Source organism: Trichoplax adhaerens, genomic scaffold (genome assembly GCF_000150275.1).
Source record: "Trichoplax adhaerens TRIADscaffold_5 genomic scaffold, whole genome shotgun sequence".
NCBI lineage: Eukaryota > Metazoa > Placozoa > Uniplacotomia > Trichoplacea > Trichoplacidae > Trichoplax > Trichoplax adhaerens.
The window spans coordinates 5,008,702-5,028,887 of NW_002060947.1; the positions used below are offsets into that span (position 1 = coordinate 5,008,702).

General features: G+C 30.7%; 1 protein-coding gene across 1 annotated transcript; it reads right to left on the reverse strand.

Annotated features, from left to right (window-relative positions):
- Positions 1-5,498: 5,498 nt before the first annotated feature.
- Positions 5,499-12,857, reverse strand: TRIADDRAFT_56611 (uncharacterized protein; the record flags this gene model as incomplete). The annotated part of the gene is made up of 14 exons (XM_002112922.1): positions 5,499-5,714; positions 6,127-6,204; positions 6,741-6,863; positions 6,995-7,235; positions 7,618-7,768; positions 8,278-8,373; positions 8,561-8,621; positions 8,750-8,980; positions 9,125-9,319; positions 9,820-9,885; positions 10,173-10,274; positions 10,912-11,082; positions 11,686-11,823; positions 12,723-12,857. The coding sequence occupies 14 exons, from the start codon at positions 12,855-12,857 to the stop codon at positions 5,499-5,501; spliced, it is 2,004 nt and encodes a 667-aa protein (XP_002112958.1).
- Positions 12,858-20,186: the final 7,329 nt, after the last annotated feature.

Sequence of the window (20,186 nt, forward strand, 5' to 3'; positions counted from 1 at the left end):
CAATTATAGATCAACAATCCTTAGTATTGTAAGGAGAACTAAGATTATGAATGAAGTAAAATTTTATGATCTAATGTCACCAGTCCCCACTTGTGATTTGGTTAGGTCAAGTGCTATGGTAATTGCGTAAGGCTTGCACTGACTTGGAAATCAAATCTTCTTCTAAGGGAAAACTAACTCTTTCCACACAGTCACACAACTACTCAGGTTTCTTTCAAACCACTAGTACTTTTTATTCGGCCATCCGATTTCTAGTCTCTACTAGATTGTTCTAGCCCGGAGCAACTACTACTACTACTGGCGAATGGTAATTCGCTCGGTCTTTTATACTATCCCCACTCATAAGCTAATCCTATATTAAACCATATTATATCTAGCTAAATATAATTAAATCTTTGTTGATTGCTCCATTTATAATAATTGTAAGCAACCAGTGCTAATGCCCCCTTGGTTGTTTACCAAAATGGTAAACAACCGGGTTAATCAATTATTATTGCCTAATTTATAATTTACGGAGCTACACTTCGTAACATCTAATTCTTGTTTTAATATTTTAAAGGCAATTTACAGCAGATTGAAAGATGCTTCATACTTTAAGAATCAAACCGTTTATAGATGGAGATTGAGCATTTTTATGCCTTATAAACGGAGCTACCCAAGTCCCATAATATTTTCATATTAAATTTAGTGATTACATTTACTAATTATTAATCCCAGACACCCTCCCTTTAAAACGAGCAGCGCGGGGGTATTTATACTACTGTTAGATGACTTTGATTATGGGTTCATTTCAATAGGTCAGTATAAGATTCTTACAGTACTTTTTACCTCAAGATTTCTTCATGTAAAACGAATAGCTCTAAGGTAGTAATTTCTGCAGAGTACTGACTTTTAAAATAGTATTCATTATATCGGTAAGGGTGGCCACTGGGCCTTTCAATTTTGATTTGAGGTAATACTCTGATGAAAATTGAATAGACATAGAATCTTTATAGAGTTTTCTACACAGCCATTTTGAATGTTACATTTTCTTATAACGGTTGTTATCGACAGAGCAAGCTTTGCTTGCATACGCAAGCGATCCTTAGACACATTATAATGATTGGTATAGAATTGACCACAGTACTAAGGATATTGTACCGCACTGTCGATATCTTACAGTACACGCTAATCTTAACTTGGTATGTCCATCACCGTGTATTAGTTATCATAATGTGCTTTGAACCATTAACTAATCTTAATATAGCATTTCATAGCATTTCATTCGTGAATGCATTATTGAAAAGTAGTATTGTGGAAGCATAGCTGTGAATATAGTAGTGCCTGGCTATTACCAGGATATATGTAATGTCGAATGGTAATACTATCTGTTAATTAATAACATATGGGTATATTATCGTAAACCGTCAGCAAAGCGACGTGAGTTTGTACTAGTATTAATTTAAAGTAGTTAAATCTAAACTAAAACGCTAACCATAGAAACCTGTTCAAGCGTGTGTGGTTTTAAAATAAACGAGTTATTGCTTAAGAAGTGTGCAGTGCACATCTTGCGAAGAAAAGTGTAACCTTAATCAGTTGTTTATGAAGATCAACATAGGATCTGAATTTTATTAGTGGTGTATCGCTCCCACAAAGACCAAATCTCTGGGAAAATTGGCCCGATTTATAGAATTATGTTAGAGTTCAATTAAATTTTTATCACAACCGCCCATACGTAAGTAATGGTTGACCGCTACGATAATTTACTTTATGGACACTTGATAGTCTTGTACAATTAAGAAATCTATTTTAAAATCTTACAATTTCTAATAATTTCGTAATTCTATTTTATGGTAAAGGTAATTTTTATACCAGTTTCAAATTGTTTTGTATTTCGTCTGATCAGTTTGAAATTATGATGTGTATAGTGATTTATGCAATAATTAAGAAAAGATATAACTTGACATATTAATACCAATTACTTATTAACTGCTCATAATTTACTTCAAAAGTCATTTAATTATTTCCTAGTCATTAATAATATTTCGATAGCAATACGTATTATCCACATATCTTGATCTTCTGATAACCAACTCTAGAATCAATAAAGATAGACAATATCTGCTATTGCTTTATGGTCAGGAATCAGATTTTTTAGCAAAATGGGTAGGATTCAAGTATAAATCTTTATCGATTGTCTAGGTTATCAAACTAAATTCTGCATTTAAACTCGAACACCCTGAGTAAAGATCAAATTTACTTGAAAATTATTAGGCTACAGTTGTTAACAACCGCTCTAACAGATCAGATAGTTAAAAGCTATTAAAAAATCTCTGATCTCACACCTTCAGGAAGATATGTCACGCAAAAAAAGGAACATAAAATGGCAGCATCTCTATAACTACAGCCTTAAATTATTAATTTACTGCGGCAGTATCACTTACACCACCGCAGAAGAACACATAATTTCGGAAGATTACAAAATAAATTCTGTTCTCTTCCTTCAGTCAAGATAAAAGTAAAAGCGTCTAAGATACCATAAGATTAGTGATATAATAACTGTATTGTTTAAATCCGGGATTTATCTCCATGTTATTTTTGTTATAAAGCCTGCATATAATTATCACCTAATATAATCTATGCGGAACTTTTAGCGATCTTTAATATAGATCTCATTTTGCTTAATAAGCAATTGAGGGTATCTGTAATAAACAGCTATATAATTAATAGAAATGATATAATGTGTATTTAGTGAAGTGTTGCTACGGCACTGCATTTATATATATGAGTATACTTTGGAGGCAGTGTTATCCGAAACAAAGATGTTTTTAAAATTGACAACTCTGTACGTATTAGTTAGAGTATGAATAAAAAATATCGCTGATTTTAAATATGTACTATGCCTTGCAACACGTAAATTGAACTGGTCATAGCAATAGATTCTGGTCGTTTACATCAGAAAAAATATTACTTTACTTTTTACAGTACGTGAGTCACGCACTCTTATGACATTACTTATAACAGATAATATCTTCCTTTTACATATAAGCAGCGAAGAAAGGTCAAATAAACAAACCACTTTATTTATTGATTTAGATGATTGCTTGCAAGCTGATTACAAATAAAGCTTCAATTTACTCTTTAAGAAATGACGTCAATAAAATAATAGTATATAGATGTACCAGCATAAATGGTCGAATGCTATACATCATGTTTAGTGACTTTTTCAGCTTCAATTTACTCTTTAAGAAATGACATCAATAAAATAATAGTATATTGATGTACCAGCATAAATAATGATTTGGCTTTCATATCGAAAGTGATGGTACTGTTTAATTGCAACTTTGCGTGATGATTCATAGAGCCTTAAGAAATTACTGATAAATTAAAAATTTACTCTAATAGTTCAGCTGATCGAGTTATAAACATACTTAAATCAATAATTAATGCGGCATAAACATTAATTATTTAACAAGAAAACGATAAAAGAGCGGCGAAGTTACCTTATTAACTTTATAAAAATGATTATTCTCAAATCGTAAACTTTATAGTATCACAGCATTCCTAAGCCGATAAATTAAGTAACACCCGCACTTAAAAAACTAGCTTAGCCCTGATTTTCGTCAGTTAGAGTCTCCTTCTGAGCTATTAAAATTTAGTACTGCTTTCTTTTAATCTCTCTCTAAAATATTATAAAAAGCTCATAATCGAAATATTATATCACTGCAAGTGATGTAAGTGCTAGTGAAAATTATTTTATTCTTACAATTTATAAATTAAATTGTTTATATGATGTTATGTACAAGCAATCGCACTATAATGAATTCATTCTTAATCTATAATTTTAATTTTCTCCAATTCGCGATCTCTTTCTTCTCCGTAACTAAAAACAAACACTGTTTTGATGACGAGTTTTTAGAATATTAAAAAGGGTTTTAATAAACTTCCATAATTTGGCTTCATACGACACGTTTTCACTCTATACTTAATCGTCCCTCTATATTATTAAAGCTTCTGTAGCATTTTGTTTAGCCTAGCGATTCGTGCCAGCTAATCTACTCATAACTAAGCTGCTAAAATTTTATATCGTCACAGATACGAATACATACTATATCAACGCCTCATCAATCAAGAAAGATTTGCAATTTAGTTTTCATAACAGATATCGGAAAGAAAATATGGCCGCATACAACGGTACTGTCTTACTCTCTGAAGATGTTTATAAACTATGCTGTTGATAATTTAAAACATGCATTTTTATTTGTTCATAAAATATAAATTATCGTTTCATTGTATATTATTATAACAATACGATAATTCATACCAGCATGCCCTCACTGTTTTGCTAACTGTTGTGCTTTCCAATGGCAAATAAAACTGCCAGCGAAAAGTATACGAGTTTGTGATTTAGAACTATAGCAAAAATTAATCTCAATAATTATAAGAACAAATTCTCATGTAATTTAATTTTAAATTTTGTTTATTGCGCTACGCCATTTGATTGCTATGGAAATTAGCAATACAAACACTACTAATTTCCTATTATGAAGAGGGAGACTGGGATTATTCTTCTAATTCTATAACAATTCGTGAATACCTGTGCATCGCATAGTTCAGATTTTTCTAAATGAAAGCTTATTGAGTGATTGCTATGCTTATTTTCAGAAATCAATTTGAAATCTATTTGCTTTTGAAATTTGACGAAATCTGTGTAACAATATCTTATTCAATTCAGTAAAATTTTTTTGTATGTAAAACCTGGATGAAAACAGAGTTTAAAATTACATAGAAGTTGCAGAATAGACATTGGCGTCAACATATTTTTTTAAGTGAAAAGAACTTTATTAGTATTAATATTAAGTAGAAAAGCATGATACTTCGACGTTTATTATGCTATCCTCCAGCAAATGCGTATTTACATCCCAATAAGAGTGCTTATATAGTTATACAGAGTGTGCTAATGATCTCATGATCTCGGACTATACCGTACGTTATGATCTTCTAAAGTAGAATGCATGGTAATACATATAACAAATTTATAATTATGTATATGAATATAAATGTAGATGAGTAGCATTGAGTAAGCATTACTCAAAATAGGCAAATTGTTACTGCCAGTAATTGATATAACGTCGATATATATCAATAGAGTTAACCGGAGAAAATCTATAATAACAAATTATATCAGTAAGTTATTATAAAGTTTGGTTATAAATTCCGAGATTAATTTGAAGATTTTATGTCAATTTCGCTACATCGTAATTAGTTAACTACAATTTTTGGTAATGAGAAGATAAATATACGGTAGAGTAATGAAGATATATTTAAGAACGTAGCTAGCTAAGCATCAATCTTGGCGCTATCGGTTTGCAGTGAGTGAGAATTAAAATCATTCAAAGCAAGTTAGACTCTCGAGACAGATTATGCCTGAGATTCCATTTCTTCAATTCTGTTTTTGATGATCTTTATTTCTTCTTCCATCTTATGATACTTCTTATAAGCCTAGTGCGAGTTAAAAATTATTGTACCCTTAATATTATGACTTCTAAGCTATGATGATATGTGTAATATTTTTCAATTACATTTTGTAAAGCACATCTCCCTGATTCAATCGTAGTAAAAGTGGTATCAGATGAGACAAGTCCTACTCCTCGAAGCGATTCATCAACAAAAACCTCTTGTTGATCGGCAATTTTTCTTCTTCCCCAATGATTGGGATTCCTCCATAAATTAATCTATTAATTTAAATTTAACTTCATTATTACTTGTCACATGGATAATTTGAGATGGAATAAGTAGCAAAGTTAATTTAAAATTAGAGTTTGAGCAGTATTTATAGATATGTCGCGTAGAATTTTATCATTATAGGCATTTTTTCAAATTTTGATATGGTACCTTAGGTAAAAAGACCATGAACATGGTAATAGTTGTACAAAAAATAATAAATCCACCAAGAAGTGCAAATTTTATTGTTGGTTGAGGTCCAATTAAAAATGCAGTTAGTGCTCCAATAACACAAAATACTGTAATATTATAAATCGAAAAGCCAATAAACTTGGAATCATTCAGCATGGATATAGTAACTTTTCGGGTCTCATAGGCTAAGAACGTGCCAAATATTAGCACCAAAAATTTGTAACTGCATACCAACCCTAGCCATACAGCAGTGTTCTTGCACGTGCAAACATATGATGTCTGTTTGAAGACAATATCGTGCTTTGGTTCCTATCAAATAGATTAATTATTTTAAATGGAAATCTTTCTTAAATAGATCCTAATAGCATACTTAATCCTTTTTATCTTCGCGATACAGCATCTATTACAAAACAGCTTTTAATCGGTACCCATAAATATTATCAGTATATAGCTCATCTAAAATTTATCAATAGTAAATTATCTACGACGTTTTACGTATTAACATAGATGATTCTATACTTTCATAATAGTATCAAATTAAGGATAGAAAAGGCTCGTGCAGCTTTAGTATCAATTTGTTAATTTTTAATAAAAGTTGGATTTCAAATTTTCGTTAAGCTTAATGGAGTGTCGTGAATCTTTGTGACCTCCTAGCGATAAAGATCGCCAGTGAAGTCGTACTGTGAGGAAATATCAAGAAGGACAAGCCGGACAGTAAAGTCCTAGTATTCAAGCTTTCTCGTTGAAATTTTTGATTTGTAACAGTATATATGCAAGGTTTAATCAATACGTTGTATCTTGAAAGTGTTTTCATCGTGAATTATACACAATTATTAATTTATTACCGTGGTGGTTGATGTGATAACATCAGCAATTAAAGGATCAACGACCGTCCAAATCGTGAGAAGGACAATATCGACTATTGCTAACTGCGATACAACGGCTAGCAAATGCCAGTCTTTGACAATCTAATCAGCATCAATTTAATACGTAGAAAGTAATAATTTTATCAGTTAAACTCTATCACCGCTAACGGAAATATCGACTTGAATAAAACTTCTATAATATCTGTTATCATAGTTAAAGCCTTTATGCTTACAATCCTTTTGGCAGTTTTTAAAGCAAAAATTCTGTACACTCGCCACATCTTAGCAAACAGAGATCCAAAAGCTAATGTAAAACCCAAACATAAGAGCCAAATATTTGCTTGACAGAGTATCGAAAATCCGATTGTAGTTGTAAAATTGGTATCAATTGCCATCATGACCACTGAAACGTAGCAGATGCAGCATCCAATTGCAAACAACGCATTCATACGCGGACTTAATAGCTTAATTTGCCTAGATTAACAGTTAATTTTAATTCAACTTCTTCGCTTAAAGTGAATGATAGATTTAAGTTAAGTGATAATGCAGCTTTAGTATCAAATAGATTACTCAGATGGTTACTAACTAATTATCGATGAGTATAGAAATACATCAAGTTACTTTTATCGAATGTATGAGTATTAACACTGTACTATGAAGATTAAGTTGCTACTCCACTTTTTGAAGTACTATCTACAATCTACCCTAAATTTTAAGAAAAATGTCCAATGGATGAATATACTACTAATTTGAGTATCAGCAAAGGCCACATTTTATGAAAGTTGTGGCTTGAAAATTATCATAAATTGTATTATTAACTTTCGGCTAACTGTATTTAAGATACATGGCAACTTACTTGTGGTTCTGATAATACAGACTGAATGCAAAAAATAGCAAGGATGTCAGTATTCCCAGTATAGATAGAGCTAAGTAGATAATTGTCAGACCCAAGGAAATGTGCAAAGTTTGGATTTTGATGACGGATTGAGAAAGTGGTGGGAAACCATCTGTATTAAATTGCATTAATAAGCGACATTAACATGAGATTTCAGCTTTTAAATTAATTCTTTTAACTGAATAAGAATTTGTTAACAATTTAGCAAAGCTTCTTTTCAGTTCTGATACATTGCAAGCTGAGACCATTTCATAAATTTTATCCTAATCCTTCTTCCATTAATTATCTTGTTATATATCATATTGAGTTCTTATTAATTACAATTGTTGTTATTGGATACAAGTCTCAGTATGGCCTAGAACCGTAGTAAAAGTAACTCACATTCGTATTTCATTTAATGCGTGAGAAAATTATTATGAGATACCTATTTAAAAATTAGTGCCTATCTTACACTAGAAGATAGAACTATTCTTTTTTTTATATTAATGAAATATGATAAACGTCTGACAAGCTGGATCGTGTATTATACTTATTAAAATGCGCTAATTAAAAAATGAGATATTTTATTTAATCGTAAAATAAGCTAGCTAGTAATGATAAGGCTAAGTTTCTGCCACTTACTCGGCCATACGACTTTGTTTTCTGAAAAGATGGTTACACTATCAGTCGCTGCTTTGTAGAGACCAACCGGAACAGTTTTGTTTTGTGACTTTTCACCTGTTAGCAATGATGCAAGATATTTTCAAATTTTTATTAAAACACTACTACACATTTTCTGGAATTCATCCAATAAAATTATCAATCTTTAATAATATATTTTAATGCATTTTGTTCTTTGCATATAGCCAATAAAAAATAATTGCAATCAAATTCGGCAGGTAGTTTTTAGGTTAATTTAGCTTACCTTGAAATTGAAATATGTAGACATCACCAAGCCTATCGGCTCCAAAGAATTTAATTTCTCCCTTTTAGCGTATTGGATATACATCCATTTATGATTTCGTTATAGATCATACAATTATAAATAAAGCAATTCTGATTACAATATGGATAAAAGGAGTCTGGTTCAATCAATGTGATTCTTGTAACTTACCGTTATACCTAAGATCGACATGTCAGCGATGTTTTTAACAATCGTACTACGAATATCGCTGCTTTCATAATTAAATTGAGATAGACTCCTGTTTTGAGGCAGTAATTGCTGCTCCGTTTTATCCAAAGCATGAGCCATTGTCCATACGGCATCGTACATGTAAGCACGTAAGGTATTGGTGGTCGTAACATTATTTAAATGTTGAAATTGTTGATTAAAATTCAGTGGTGACTATGTAGAAGAAATGAAATAGCCAATTATATAAATCATTGATTATATTATCAATATATCTAAAATCAAGCCACAGTTAAGGTCATTTATCTGCAAGAATATTAACAATCTAATCTTTATGTACTATCATCTCAAATTACCTACCCTTCCAGAAATAGTCGGTTCGGTACTAGTTTGCGGGTATGATCGATAAACGTAGAAATAATTTTGTATAACTTGGTAAATTTGATCAGGCGTACATTTCGTGTGAGGCTGCATTTCAACCTCCCACCAGTCATTAGGATACCATCCAACTAATATCCAGACATATTTGGGACCATATAACTTTTGCTTATATGCCTTAAATTAAAGACAGAATACGTTAACTGGTTTGATCAATTAATTTTTTCTCCTGCTATTAATGTTCTATAGTGATTGGCATTATTATATTTGCAACTATTTCATGATAATAACTAATCAATTACAGATAGATAATTACTTAATTTGCGCTAAATGTTCAAAAAAAATTTAAACTACCTTGCAACTAGTGCACAGAGATACTGTTAGTGATTTAATTCTGAAAGTATGACCTTAGCACCTAGGTAGACTTGTAATTGAGGTAATGAAATTGTTTCAAATAATATATAAATACTCATATACATATTAGAATTAAATTCTATTTTAATATTCTTGACTGTCATCTCAATGATGCTTTGGAGCCACTACCCGAATAGTTAAATCTATCTTAAACCTATCACTACTACAAAATTCTTGTCGATACTCTACCCTTGACGTCTAATTTATTTATTCTTATGACTATAATTTATTAATTTACTGTAGAATGTCCGTGAAGCCATTACCTCACATAATACATGTAAAATAACTGGAGCTTGGCCAATGGCATATATAATTCGCATATCTTTAGCCTGAAAGAAAATTTAAGATTCTATTTACAATTAACCAATATCGTTCTATCGTTCTACTATCTTTAGCAAATTATAAACTTCTTAAATTAGAAGATATGATGGTTTGGTTATAAATTCAATCCAATTAGTAACTAATTAATACCATTTTAATGAAAAAGAATGGTATCTACCGATTCATGAAATTAAAATATTGGCACTGTCTACGATTTATTCACTGCCGCTAATAATTATTGTAAACTATTATATTGTTGTAGCATTACCGGCGGAATTAGAATTCATTCACTTACTTTAAGATTGCCTATGACCACGGCAAACTGATCAAGAACACCTTCGGCATATACATCAGTAATATTTTTACTTTTGAAATCACTAACGAGATCGTTAGCCGCCTATGGTAAAACATATGATAATGAGATGTAGAATTGTTTTAGTCAGCTTATTCATCATCATATACAGTATGTCAACTTATACCTATTTAAGGTAAAAGATCTACAACTTGTATAACGTAGCAATAGAAATATTGGTGGTAATACAATTCTTTAACTTTCGAACTCATATTCATTTATTAGCTGAGCTCAAGGAAATACTGATATAGTAGTTAGGGTAAACACATAATTAAACACTAATGGCTCATTTGTTCGATGCAATTTTGCTGCTACGAGTCAAAAATACTTCGGTTTTAAATCGTTTTAAAATAGGAAAATTGTACTTGATAACCATGATTAATCGACATTCATACAGCAAGAATATAAGTGCACAGCATAGGAAATTTAAATCACAATTTAAAATATAAATAAATATACTTGTATTGAATTATGAATATGAGACCGAAACTTGAAATTAAGGGACGATCAATCTGGAACTGAATTTTTATTACAGTTACTGGATGTGTAAGAACAGATAGATTTAGCCCCAAAGTAAGTGATTGCTATAGAGTCAGTCAGTCAAATCAATCTTTGAATTAATTTAAGTAATTGTTTATCGTCACTTAGTTTTATTTAAGAGCAAATGATATTGAATTATTACCGCTGTATAAGCTGTTGCAATCTGATAGAGTACCGCTACTTTAGTCCAACCGTAATGCAAGGAGAAGGCCACACGAGCCAAATTATAACTGATGTCAGATAGAGCTGTTCGGAAAAAGTAAGGAAACTGTTCTCTGTTGCTTAAAATCGGTGAGGTAGAACCATGAGATATCTATAATAAATGAAAACCTCATCTTTTTATTTGTATACTCCTAAAAGGAGTTATTACCATATAATTTTTATTCATTTCGCTATTTTGACATATAAGACTTGGTTAAATTATAAGCTGTATTCGGGTATTGCGTACGACCATAATTTATTATCCATCAGTGATAGCAGTTTTAATGAATGGATATCTCAGTGTAAATTAAGCATAATAGCAATATCACGATTCCATAAATATAGGTTTACTTTATAAAGGCTTTTGATGATAATTATTTCTATTTAAACAATACACGTCAATTTCTATAACTTAAAATAAAGTAGAATAAGTTAAATTAAAGGATTAAGCACCTGTCTTGATTGTGCTACTCAAATTAATAAATTAAAATTTGCAGTAGATATATTAATATTAGACTATAATATACCGTCGCTATCAATTTAAAAATTTTAAATTTTCTTTGCATTATAGTTCCTGAAGGTGTTACCCTTTAGGTCTATTTACCAGCAAAGCAGTCCATGCAATAATTATTATTTTGGTCTTAGACAAGGAGATTTAAGTTATTATTCTAAAATGTAATTGCAACATTGTATGAATATATTTATATATGCTGACCTGTGCTAAATTCCATGATTTAGCCGCTGAAGCTACATATTCTGAACTTCTCGAATTTTGAGCGCCAATTATGCCAACTTTAATTGTTTTTTGCATTATCATGCGTATAAAAACGTCGATTGCGCTAGCCGGATTAAACTAGGAAACGGTATCAGAAAGACACATTTTCATTAGTAAGGATCAAAGTTCCGATACACGATTATTCACGATATAGTATTAACTTGTCAACATCCAAACAAAAATGCCGATCAATATCACCGAGGTATTTTTTATTTCAAGGCCTTATTTGTGGTCGTGGTTTTGTTTAATAATAGAAAATGGTTAAAATCAGCTTGTTTTGAAAATGATATAACCAAAAGCAATATTGAATATGTAAAGCGAAAGGTGCTTGTTGCATAAGGAAATAATCGAACGAAAATGAAGACAGTTTCTTTACTTTACTGAAAATTTTTTTGGAGCAATGCACATATTTACGACAAATGCGGTAGCGGTAGTAGAAAAATGAATGAAGGAAATGATCCTTGCGAAAACTTATATCAAACCTTATTATAGTTGCATTAGATATTAATACTGCTAGCCTTAAAATTTTGTAAAATGCAGCGTTATGCATACTGTTTAACTCTTGTTAGTGCGCTGATAAGTTTATTACCACAAAAGGAATTAATTGCACATTACCTTTGGCGTGAGTAAAAGCTTAGAGAATTGTCAATGTGATAAACTATATATTTCGCCAGAATATTTGCATCAGACCACCCGGTAGTTTTGTAATAGTTTATTTAAAATATGGAACTAATTTATGTAAATTGAAAGATAATTTACTATACTGAATAGAAAGTAAAACTATGTAAAAATTACTTGTTCCCTACAGGAGTAAATTATTATATTTAATAATCTCCAGAGGCAATACTAATCAAATAGGAAGAATGTTACCAATTGCACAGATGAGGCCTTCGCAAATTCATAATTATACTAAATTAGATATTATTGTCTACATCTCTATAATGTAGCTGATCTTACCACTGACTTTTAGATCTTACCTTGCTGAAACCAATTTCTGCTTTTAACTCATATTGACTTAAAATTGTATCATTGGAATTGATATCTGACAGCGCTAACTTGACGGTTTCAATTAAATCAATTCCACTAGGACCTCGAGTACTTAAAGGAACCATAACACCAATGTATAGTGGTTTCTTTACTGCTGATGCCAAAGAATTCGATTGCAAAATGGAGATTTTGAGTAGAAATACCAAAGTTATCAAAGAAATATATCTTGCCAATTTCATCGTTTGAGATGATCTTGCTAGGTAGTAAAATTAAAGTAAGATTATATTACCAGCTTAAATTTTCACTATTTTAGCCAAAAGTAGATCAAATTTTAGAAATAGAAATTACTACGAAAACTGATTCAAATTATATAGTGTTGCTTGCAATGTTGTTAAACTACTGAAATTTTACGACTATGGATATTTCGATATTACTGTAGATAAATTCGGTAATTACTTTAATCGAAAAATTACCGTTATGAATTCAGATTAATGAAATTGTTGCTGGTCACAGGATCTATCAAGATAAAATTTAGCTAGGAATTAAACGTTGGTCGACAGATTGTATTCTATTAATGGCAATTTTGAATTTCGATCAGCTAATTTATTCTATCCTATTTATCAGTACTATTTATCGAGACGGGCCTTCTACTTAAGAATAATAATAATGGATATTTTTGTCATTGCATAAAGATTTGACTAGGACTATTGTATCAGGGTAGTTTCTGAAAATAACAAAATGTGAAAATCATTTCATGCCTGCAGAGCAGGTGCACGATTTATTTTCTTCTTAACTTGGAATCAATTATCGATTATAGAATAGAAAGTTAAATTTGATTTAAATAGTTTAATTCTTATTTCTATCTGGTATTTACGTATCAATGTTGTCTTGATTTCTAAACAATAGCCTACATTAAAATATTGATTTAAAACTTTGGATATGATATTTTTAAAACTGAATCTGAATAGAATTTGTAAAGATAAGTACAAATTGAACATATCACATACCATACGATCTAGATATTATGAATTAAAGCACAAAACATTAAGTAAAGACCGTCGGTATAAATTGCGGAGCCCAGATAAAAGCAATCCAATTAAATTTAATAGAGCCATATAACCTTTGCAATAAAATTAATTAATTGCATGCATTAATTTTTTTTATAGATATCTTAAAAGGATAAAATTGAGGATAAGTCACCTACTGAAGGTGACAATTTGTGTTGATACTGAATACAGCATTGTAACTCTCTCTTGTGTTATTGTCTCATTCTTAAATAAATAGGTATTTGACCCTTTGATTTTATCCGCGCTTTCCCTTTACGTTCTTTGCCTTATATATCTACTATTAAAAGTGGTCGAAAAGTTAATGATGGAAGCTTAGCGAGATTTGATGCTTACATTCATTAAAATTCTGGAAGTTTTATTATTACTTTTTAATGAAAATGTTATTGTTATTTTGCTGTCTTCATATATGTAGCCTACTACTTAGATGAATGGATCTTAATTATAAGCTTAATTTAGTATATAATATTTGTTCAATCAAGTTTAATAAAAACAAAATTACTTTCAAAATAAAAAAAAATAGAGATATATTTAAGGGATGAATAGCTGCTATTCTTTACAATCGATCTTTATATAAATATAATTGCGTATGTACGTACGTAAACTCGTACTAATCAAATGGAGGCAATATTTATTCTTCATAACGTTAGATGATCGATATTAGATCATACCAAATCAGCTTAAACTCATTATCTACTATAAATATCTAGTAACTATGATTAGATCAATGCTATCAAATAAGCAGATTGCTTAGAGGTGATTCTATTTTTAATCTACTTTCCATTACAAAAAATGGTATCGCCAATATTTTCCTATTATTCTTTATGAATATGGAAACGATATCATAAAGACTTTAATTTAATACTTTGATAAACACATCCCAAACGTCCCTTTAATAATATTTTTATTCATATCACTACAAAGGAGTAGTTTTTCACACAATCTTGGTCTGGTCTCCCTTATCTCTTTAATTAACGACGCTTTTTTATCAGATTTCGAAAATAATCAAGAGATTACAGTTCTCTGGTTGCCTGTTCGGTCATTGAAAAACGCAGATAATTACCAGTAGCTTTCTAAATTTTTTTGCTAGAATAGCTGTATCATAAGCGCCAAAAGCTTGATTATTTCTTTTACGAAAAATTATTAAAGTGTTCAATTTAATATCTTTTATGACAGTGTACAATATAAATTTAATTTCTATTGACTATACACTAAATGATGTTTAATATTTAGCTTTTTGTACTCTTTGTTCGATGAAGAGGATTATGATCTTGTTGATTTTCTTTTATTTATACAATACAAAGAAAATTGAGCCTAGCAACGGTTCCAAAGCGACAATTTACGAGTTTGACTCTATTCAATAATAACCGCAGATCAGCAGATTGACCTTAAGACACTTTAAAGTGGAACTATTATTCTCAGAATAGTCGATATAGCCTGGCGGTGACATGAAAGCTTGCAACAATGAAACATTAAGATGTTCTCATTACATTAATTAATATAGTTCCCTCTTGTTTTATACCGTTTTGTAGGTTTTAAATTAGTTTAGGAGAGTAATTAATATTATGTTGCTAAAATCATCAGAAATTGAGATATTTACAAACTAGAATTCCTACAAATTAATAATTGACATTAGTGAATAAGAGCCCAGTTTGTAATTTCAGGCGATACAACATCAAATTGAGACGATGAATCTAAATTTCAAGAATAGGGGCAATACCGGAGTATATTTCAGCTTCAGAGATTTAGACAATACGATTTCTGAGATGAGATATCAGCTAGTTATCACGCCCTGTCCAATATTGCATCTGTGAATATATTGGTTTTAATAAATGTGTAATCATTTTTTGCATAGCATATCGTCCTATGTTAAAATAACATATTACATAGCATTTAAGGGAGTGAGCGTGTCCTCACTTCGTAAGCTGTACAGGCTAAGCTCTCGGCATAAATACCATCGAGTTTTACATTTTGAAGTCATTATGATATAAAGCGCTTCTAAGTTGTTTTTTACCGACTTTCAATTGTATTTTATGTGATCAGCACGTTTGTGATAAATATAAGCCTTTAAATCATAATTAAATCTTACTGCATTAATTTGACTTATTTTCTTAAATTAATACGAATTTTATAATAATCAACTTTACGGAATATTTTACTGTAGAGTCAAACTTAAGATAAATTACTACTTATGTTGTTGAAGAAGTTACAGTTGTGAGTTTTTGTAATGACTGATGTTATTTGAGCTCTATTGTCTTTCATATTATAATATTTCATTTTATTACTAGGTAAGAGCTTTATTATGATAAAGCTTTTAGTTTGGCAATAATTGAATGCCAATTCTCATATTCTATACTTATTCAATGCTGTCCTTACCAACAATTATATTTATATGAATTTATCCTAAGATACTATCAGCTACGTAATCTGCTATCCATCAGTAATAATAGAAATCCAGAGTTGTCGTACCATCTTATAAAGTCTTTCCGAATTGATAATTCCATCAGAATACTAAATGATCTTTGATCAATTATGCAGATATCCTACCGAAATGAGCCGCTAACCACGACTTAAAATGAGTTTATGATTTATCAAGGATGATAAACAATTCAAGTTTAGGGCTCTCGAAGTAAATAATAAAATCTGTAAATGAAATATGGATAATTTAGCAAAGGTGACCTGTAATTATTTTTCACCAGCAACTGTCTTCTGTCGTAATATAGTCAACTTGGACAACAAGAATGAGCCGTAAAAGACTTTGGAAAGCCTTTACTATCTACCCAATTGCATTTTTATTTTGGGTTACTAAGAAAATATTTAATATCATGTGACATTAGGACATTTTATAAGAAAATTATGAAGGCTGTCTTTTCACAATACCACACCTTCCTGGCGTACTCATCTGCTGTACTCGGTCTATAAAAACCCTTTGTAATACTAGTTAATATACGAGGTACTGTCAATTTTTGCTTACGTAATTGTTAATTTAATCTCTTAAGATGAGTAATCTAGTTCCGTTTGCGGCTGTTTAAAGGTAATTTAACCAGTAATATATGCAACAACAGGGTCTATGCCTATGGATTTTACGATTATCTTCTTTTATTTTATTTACTAATTACATAATTAATATATATATTATATTATTATTGATATCAATATCCCATTAGCAGGAATACGAATTAAATCATAGGAAATTTGAACAAAATGATCGAAAGGCCCAGTGTAAAAATGCAAATGAAAGCGATAGCATTTTATCAGGATAGATTAAATGAACCAACATTTATCCTGACAAATATGTTAGTAAGTGTGTAACGCCTTTTAATACGTTTTCGAAATAGTAATGAAGCGGTGCTGCTAGAATTCGCTAGACACAATTATTTTATGTTGGTCGTTCCAAAGTTGGCAGTTCAAGTAATTTGCTTATTTATGCTGCTAACGGAGAGACAGGAAATGTAGTTTTAAACACGTTTTACTATATATAATACGTGTAATATATATCTAATAATAGTAGGTCAAGAATCAATTTTTCCTTTTCAAATTATAAATCGCACACTGTGAGTTATAAAATCTCTGTTGGGCAGGTACCGGTAACGAATCATAAATATTTAGTAGTAGTTTTAGAAAAAGTATACAGTATCTGTTCATTGTGAACGGGTGTCGCAGCTAGTTAATTAATTTATTATACGGAAAAAAAGTTAAAAATGTTAGCTGTTTAGAAATCGAATGGTGGTGGCAAGACAAACGTTAGCCGCTATCATACTTTTGAACTTGCTTGTGACCTGATTTGCTGTTAATACATTTCGATTTTTTCAATTTTCAATTTGGAAGGAATTTTTAAGAATGAAACAACACCTAGATGCATTATGCCGGTGTTAATTTCTATTTAAGTTATTTTACTATGGTCGAATAATATTCTATGATTGAGTCTTTTCCCCAACAAATTTCAATGGCCACTTACTATCGGTTTTGCCCAAATAATTAAATCGATTTATTCATTTTTAATTCAATATTTAAAATATCTATCTAAAAATTATTTATCTTACAAATTAGGTATCGCTTTATTACACTGCTTCATTATAGCTTGTTGATATAGCTAATCAACGGAGCGGTCAAGGAGTAGATGATGATATCAATCATTAATATCATGCTCTTAAACATTTTATCACACTATATTATGATAGTTGAACATCCAGGATCAGTATTACTTAAAACCAGTATTTTCAAAATGATCATTGCAATAAAAGATATATTTATAGTTCATTAGAAAACAATTGAAAAGTTGATGGCTTCGTTTATCGTCATTTAAATTCTCGCAAACTATAGATGGCTCAAATCGGCTTTTACGACTGTATTTTAGAAAGTTATGTAGTTAACTGTTGACATAGAATTGATGCTGAAATATACTGTGCATGAATTCATTTCCGGCGGCTATCAGCAGTCTGCACCTTATTATGGTAAATAGTCAGATATAAATTAAGCTTGGTGAAGTTTGGGAGGTATTCCGACTGGTGTGTCGAATTTTAGACCGCATTTAATTTGATATATGGTAAATTATGTACTTCTATCTCGATGGAGAGACTGTGTGTTGCAACCCTGATTAGTACAAAAGATTTGTCAAAATCTTGAATATACTCATATTAATCCGATTACTCTTCTCAGAATTTTCAGCCTTTGTGCGAACTGTACTCGCATATAGGAACTTGGATTTTCGGTTGCTTGATTATTTGGTACAGTTTTCTTTACGGGACGACTACTGCACACTTGTGAGCAACTACTTGTTTATTTTACAATTAAACGCGCTTAAATTCTTCAAGTTGTCACACTTCATTCTAGTTTCAAATGCTGTACACGTAAATTAATATTCTACAAGTTCCAACAATAAGTAAGAATAGATTTGCAATAACTAAGTTGAGATGCAAGTGTTGTGCAACCTAGGTAGTTGTAGGTTTTCAACTGATCAAACTCGTACTTCTTCTTCGTCTATATAGGGTTTACCCGACAGCAAATTAACTCTCAATGGTGTATATATATATACTTTATAGCATACCAGCGGTCTACCCATCGCGTTGACTACGAATTATGAATCATCACGTTATTGGGATACCACTTACCAATAAGTGAGAGTTCTCATAGTTGTTTCAGTAGACGTGTTCGGTGCATAACAAAATTCTGATTGTGGTGGATCTTGAGGTTGACTAGTTGATCTTTTTCATAAAATGCAGCTCGCGCTTTGCTAGTAGTTCATTGACTTTATTGAAGGTTGTATTTTACATACATTAGCAGAGTAATTAAATGATCATATGATGCATTGCCGAAGAGGTCTTAACACTTTTTTCATAAGATTCTAGCTGTAATAGTGTTACGGAGCCATGCACCGAAATATTAATTGCTATGTTAATTAAAATATCTCATTTAAATTATTGTTTGCTCCAGTAGCTTATTAGATATTAATGTTTATTAATAAGTACTTGTTCAATATTGTTGACGTGTCGGAGCTAGCACGCTTAGTCTGTAAACGTTAATTAATATCAACTTAAGTGTAAGATCAATTATTTTGCAGAGCCTTGAGGCTCTAGTTGCTATACTAGGATATGTATACTGTACAGTGTAAGCCGCTATTTCAAGAATATTCACAAGTGTACCATCGGCGAGACTATAAAAAGCGGAGCACTAGCTTAGCTTCTCAGTTCCAGTTAGTCATTTGCAGGATCTTTTGACTAATATTGCTAAGAATGTTCTTATGTTTTTCTTTAGTACATTTTACGACTAAGGTTAACGAAAATAAAGTATTTAAACCTATTACTCAATAGTAGCTTATTTGTGTAGCTGAGAGTTAATTCAATTATGATAGGTCCCTAAATTAGTTGGGAACACAAGTACTAGTGAAGATAGTGTTTAAGACCCGGTTTCTTGTTACAAAGGAGATTTGTAACAAATAGTAACAGATCGTTTTATAACTTAGTAGCGTCGTACTATACAGATATTGAAGTTTACTAAATTCCTAGACACGATACAAACAAGTATTTTGATAACATAATATGTTGATAATTTGTAATCTATTATTATTGAGCAGTACAGTAGCAGAGTATCATTATGGATCACCTATCGTGCAGTAGAATATTGGGAAAGTTAACGATATACCACTAGAATAAATTCTTCATCAGTCGGGCTAGTCGATATTATGTCCATTCTTTTAAGTTGTTCTTAGATGTTATTGCTGATGTTAGTCTATGATTGCGATTATAAATTCATTTATTGATTATTTTTTTGCTGACGTGATATTCTTAATGCTTACTAACATAGAAACTTATGGTTATGTTTCACATAATAGTTGACTAGTATATATTGTAGAGGGGATCAAACTAGAATAAAGGACTTTCAGTCATTATA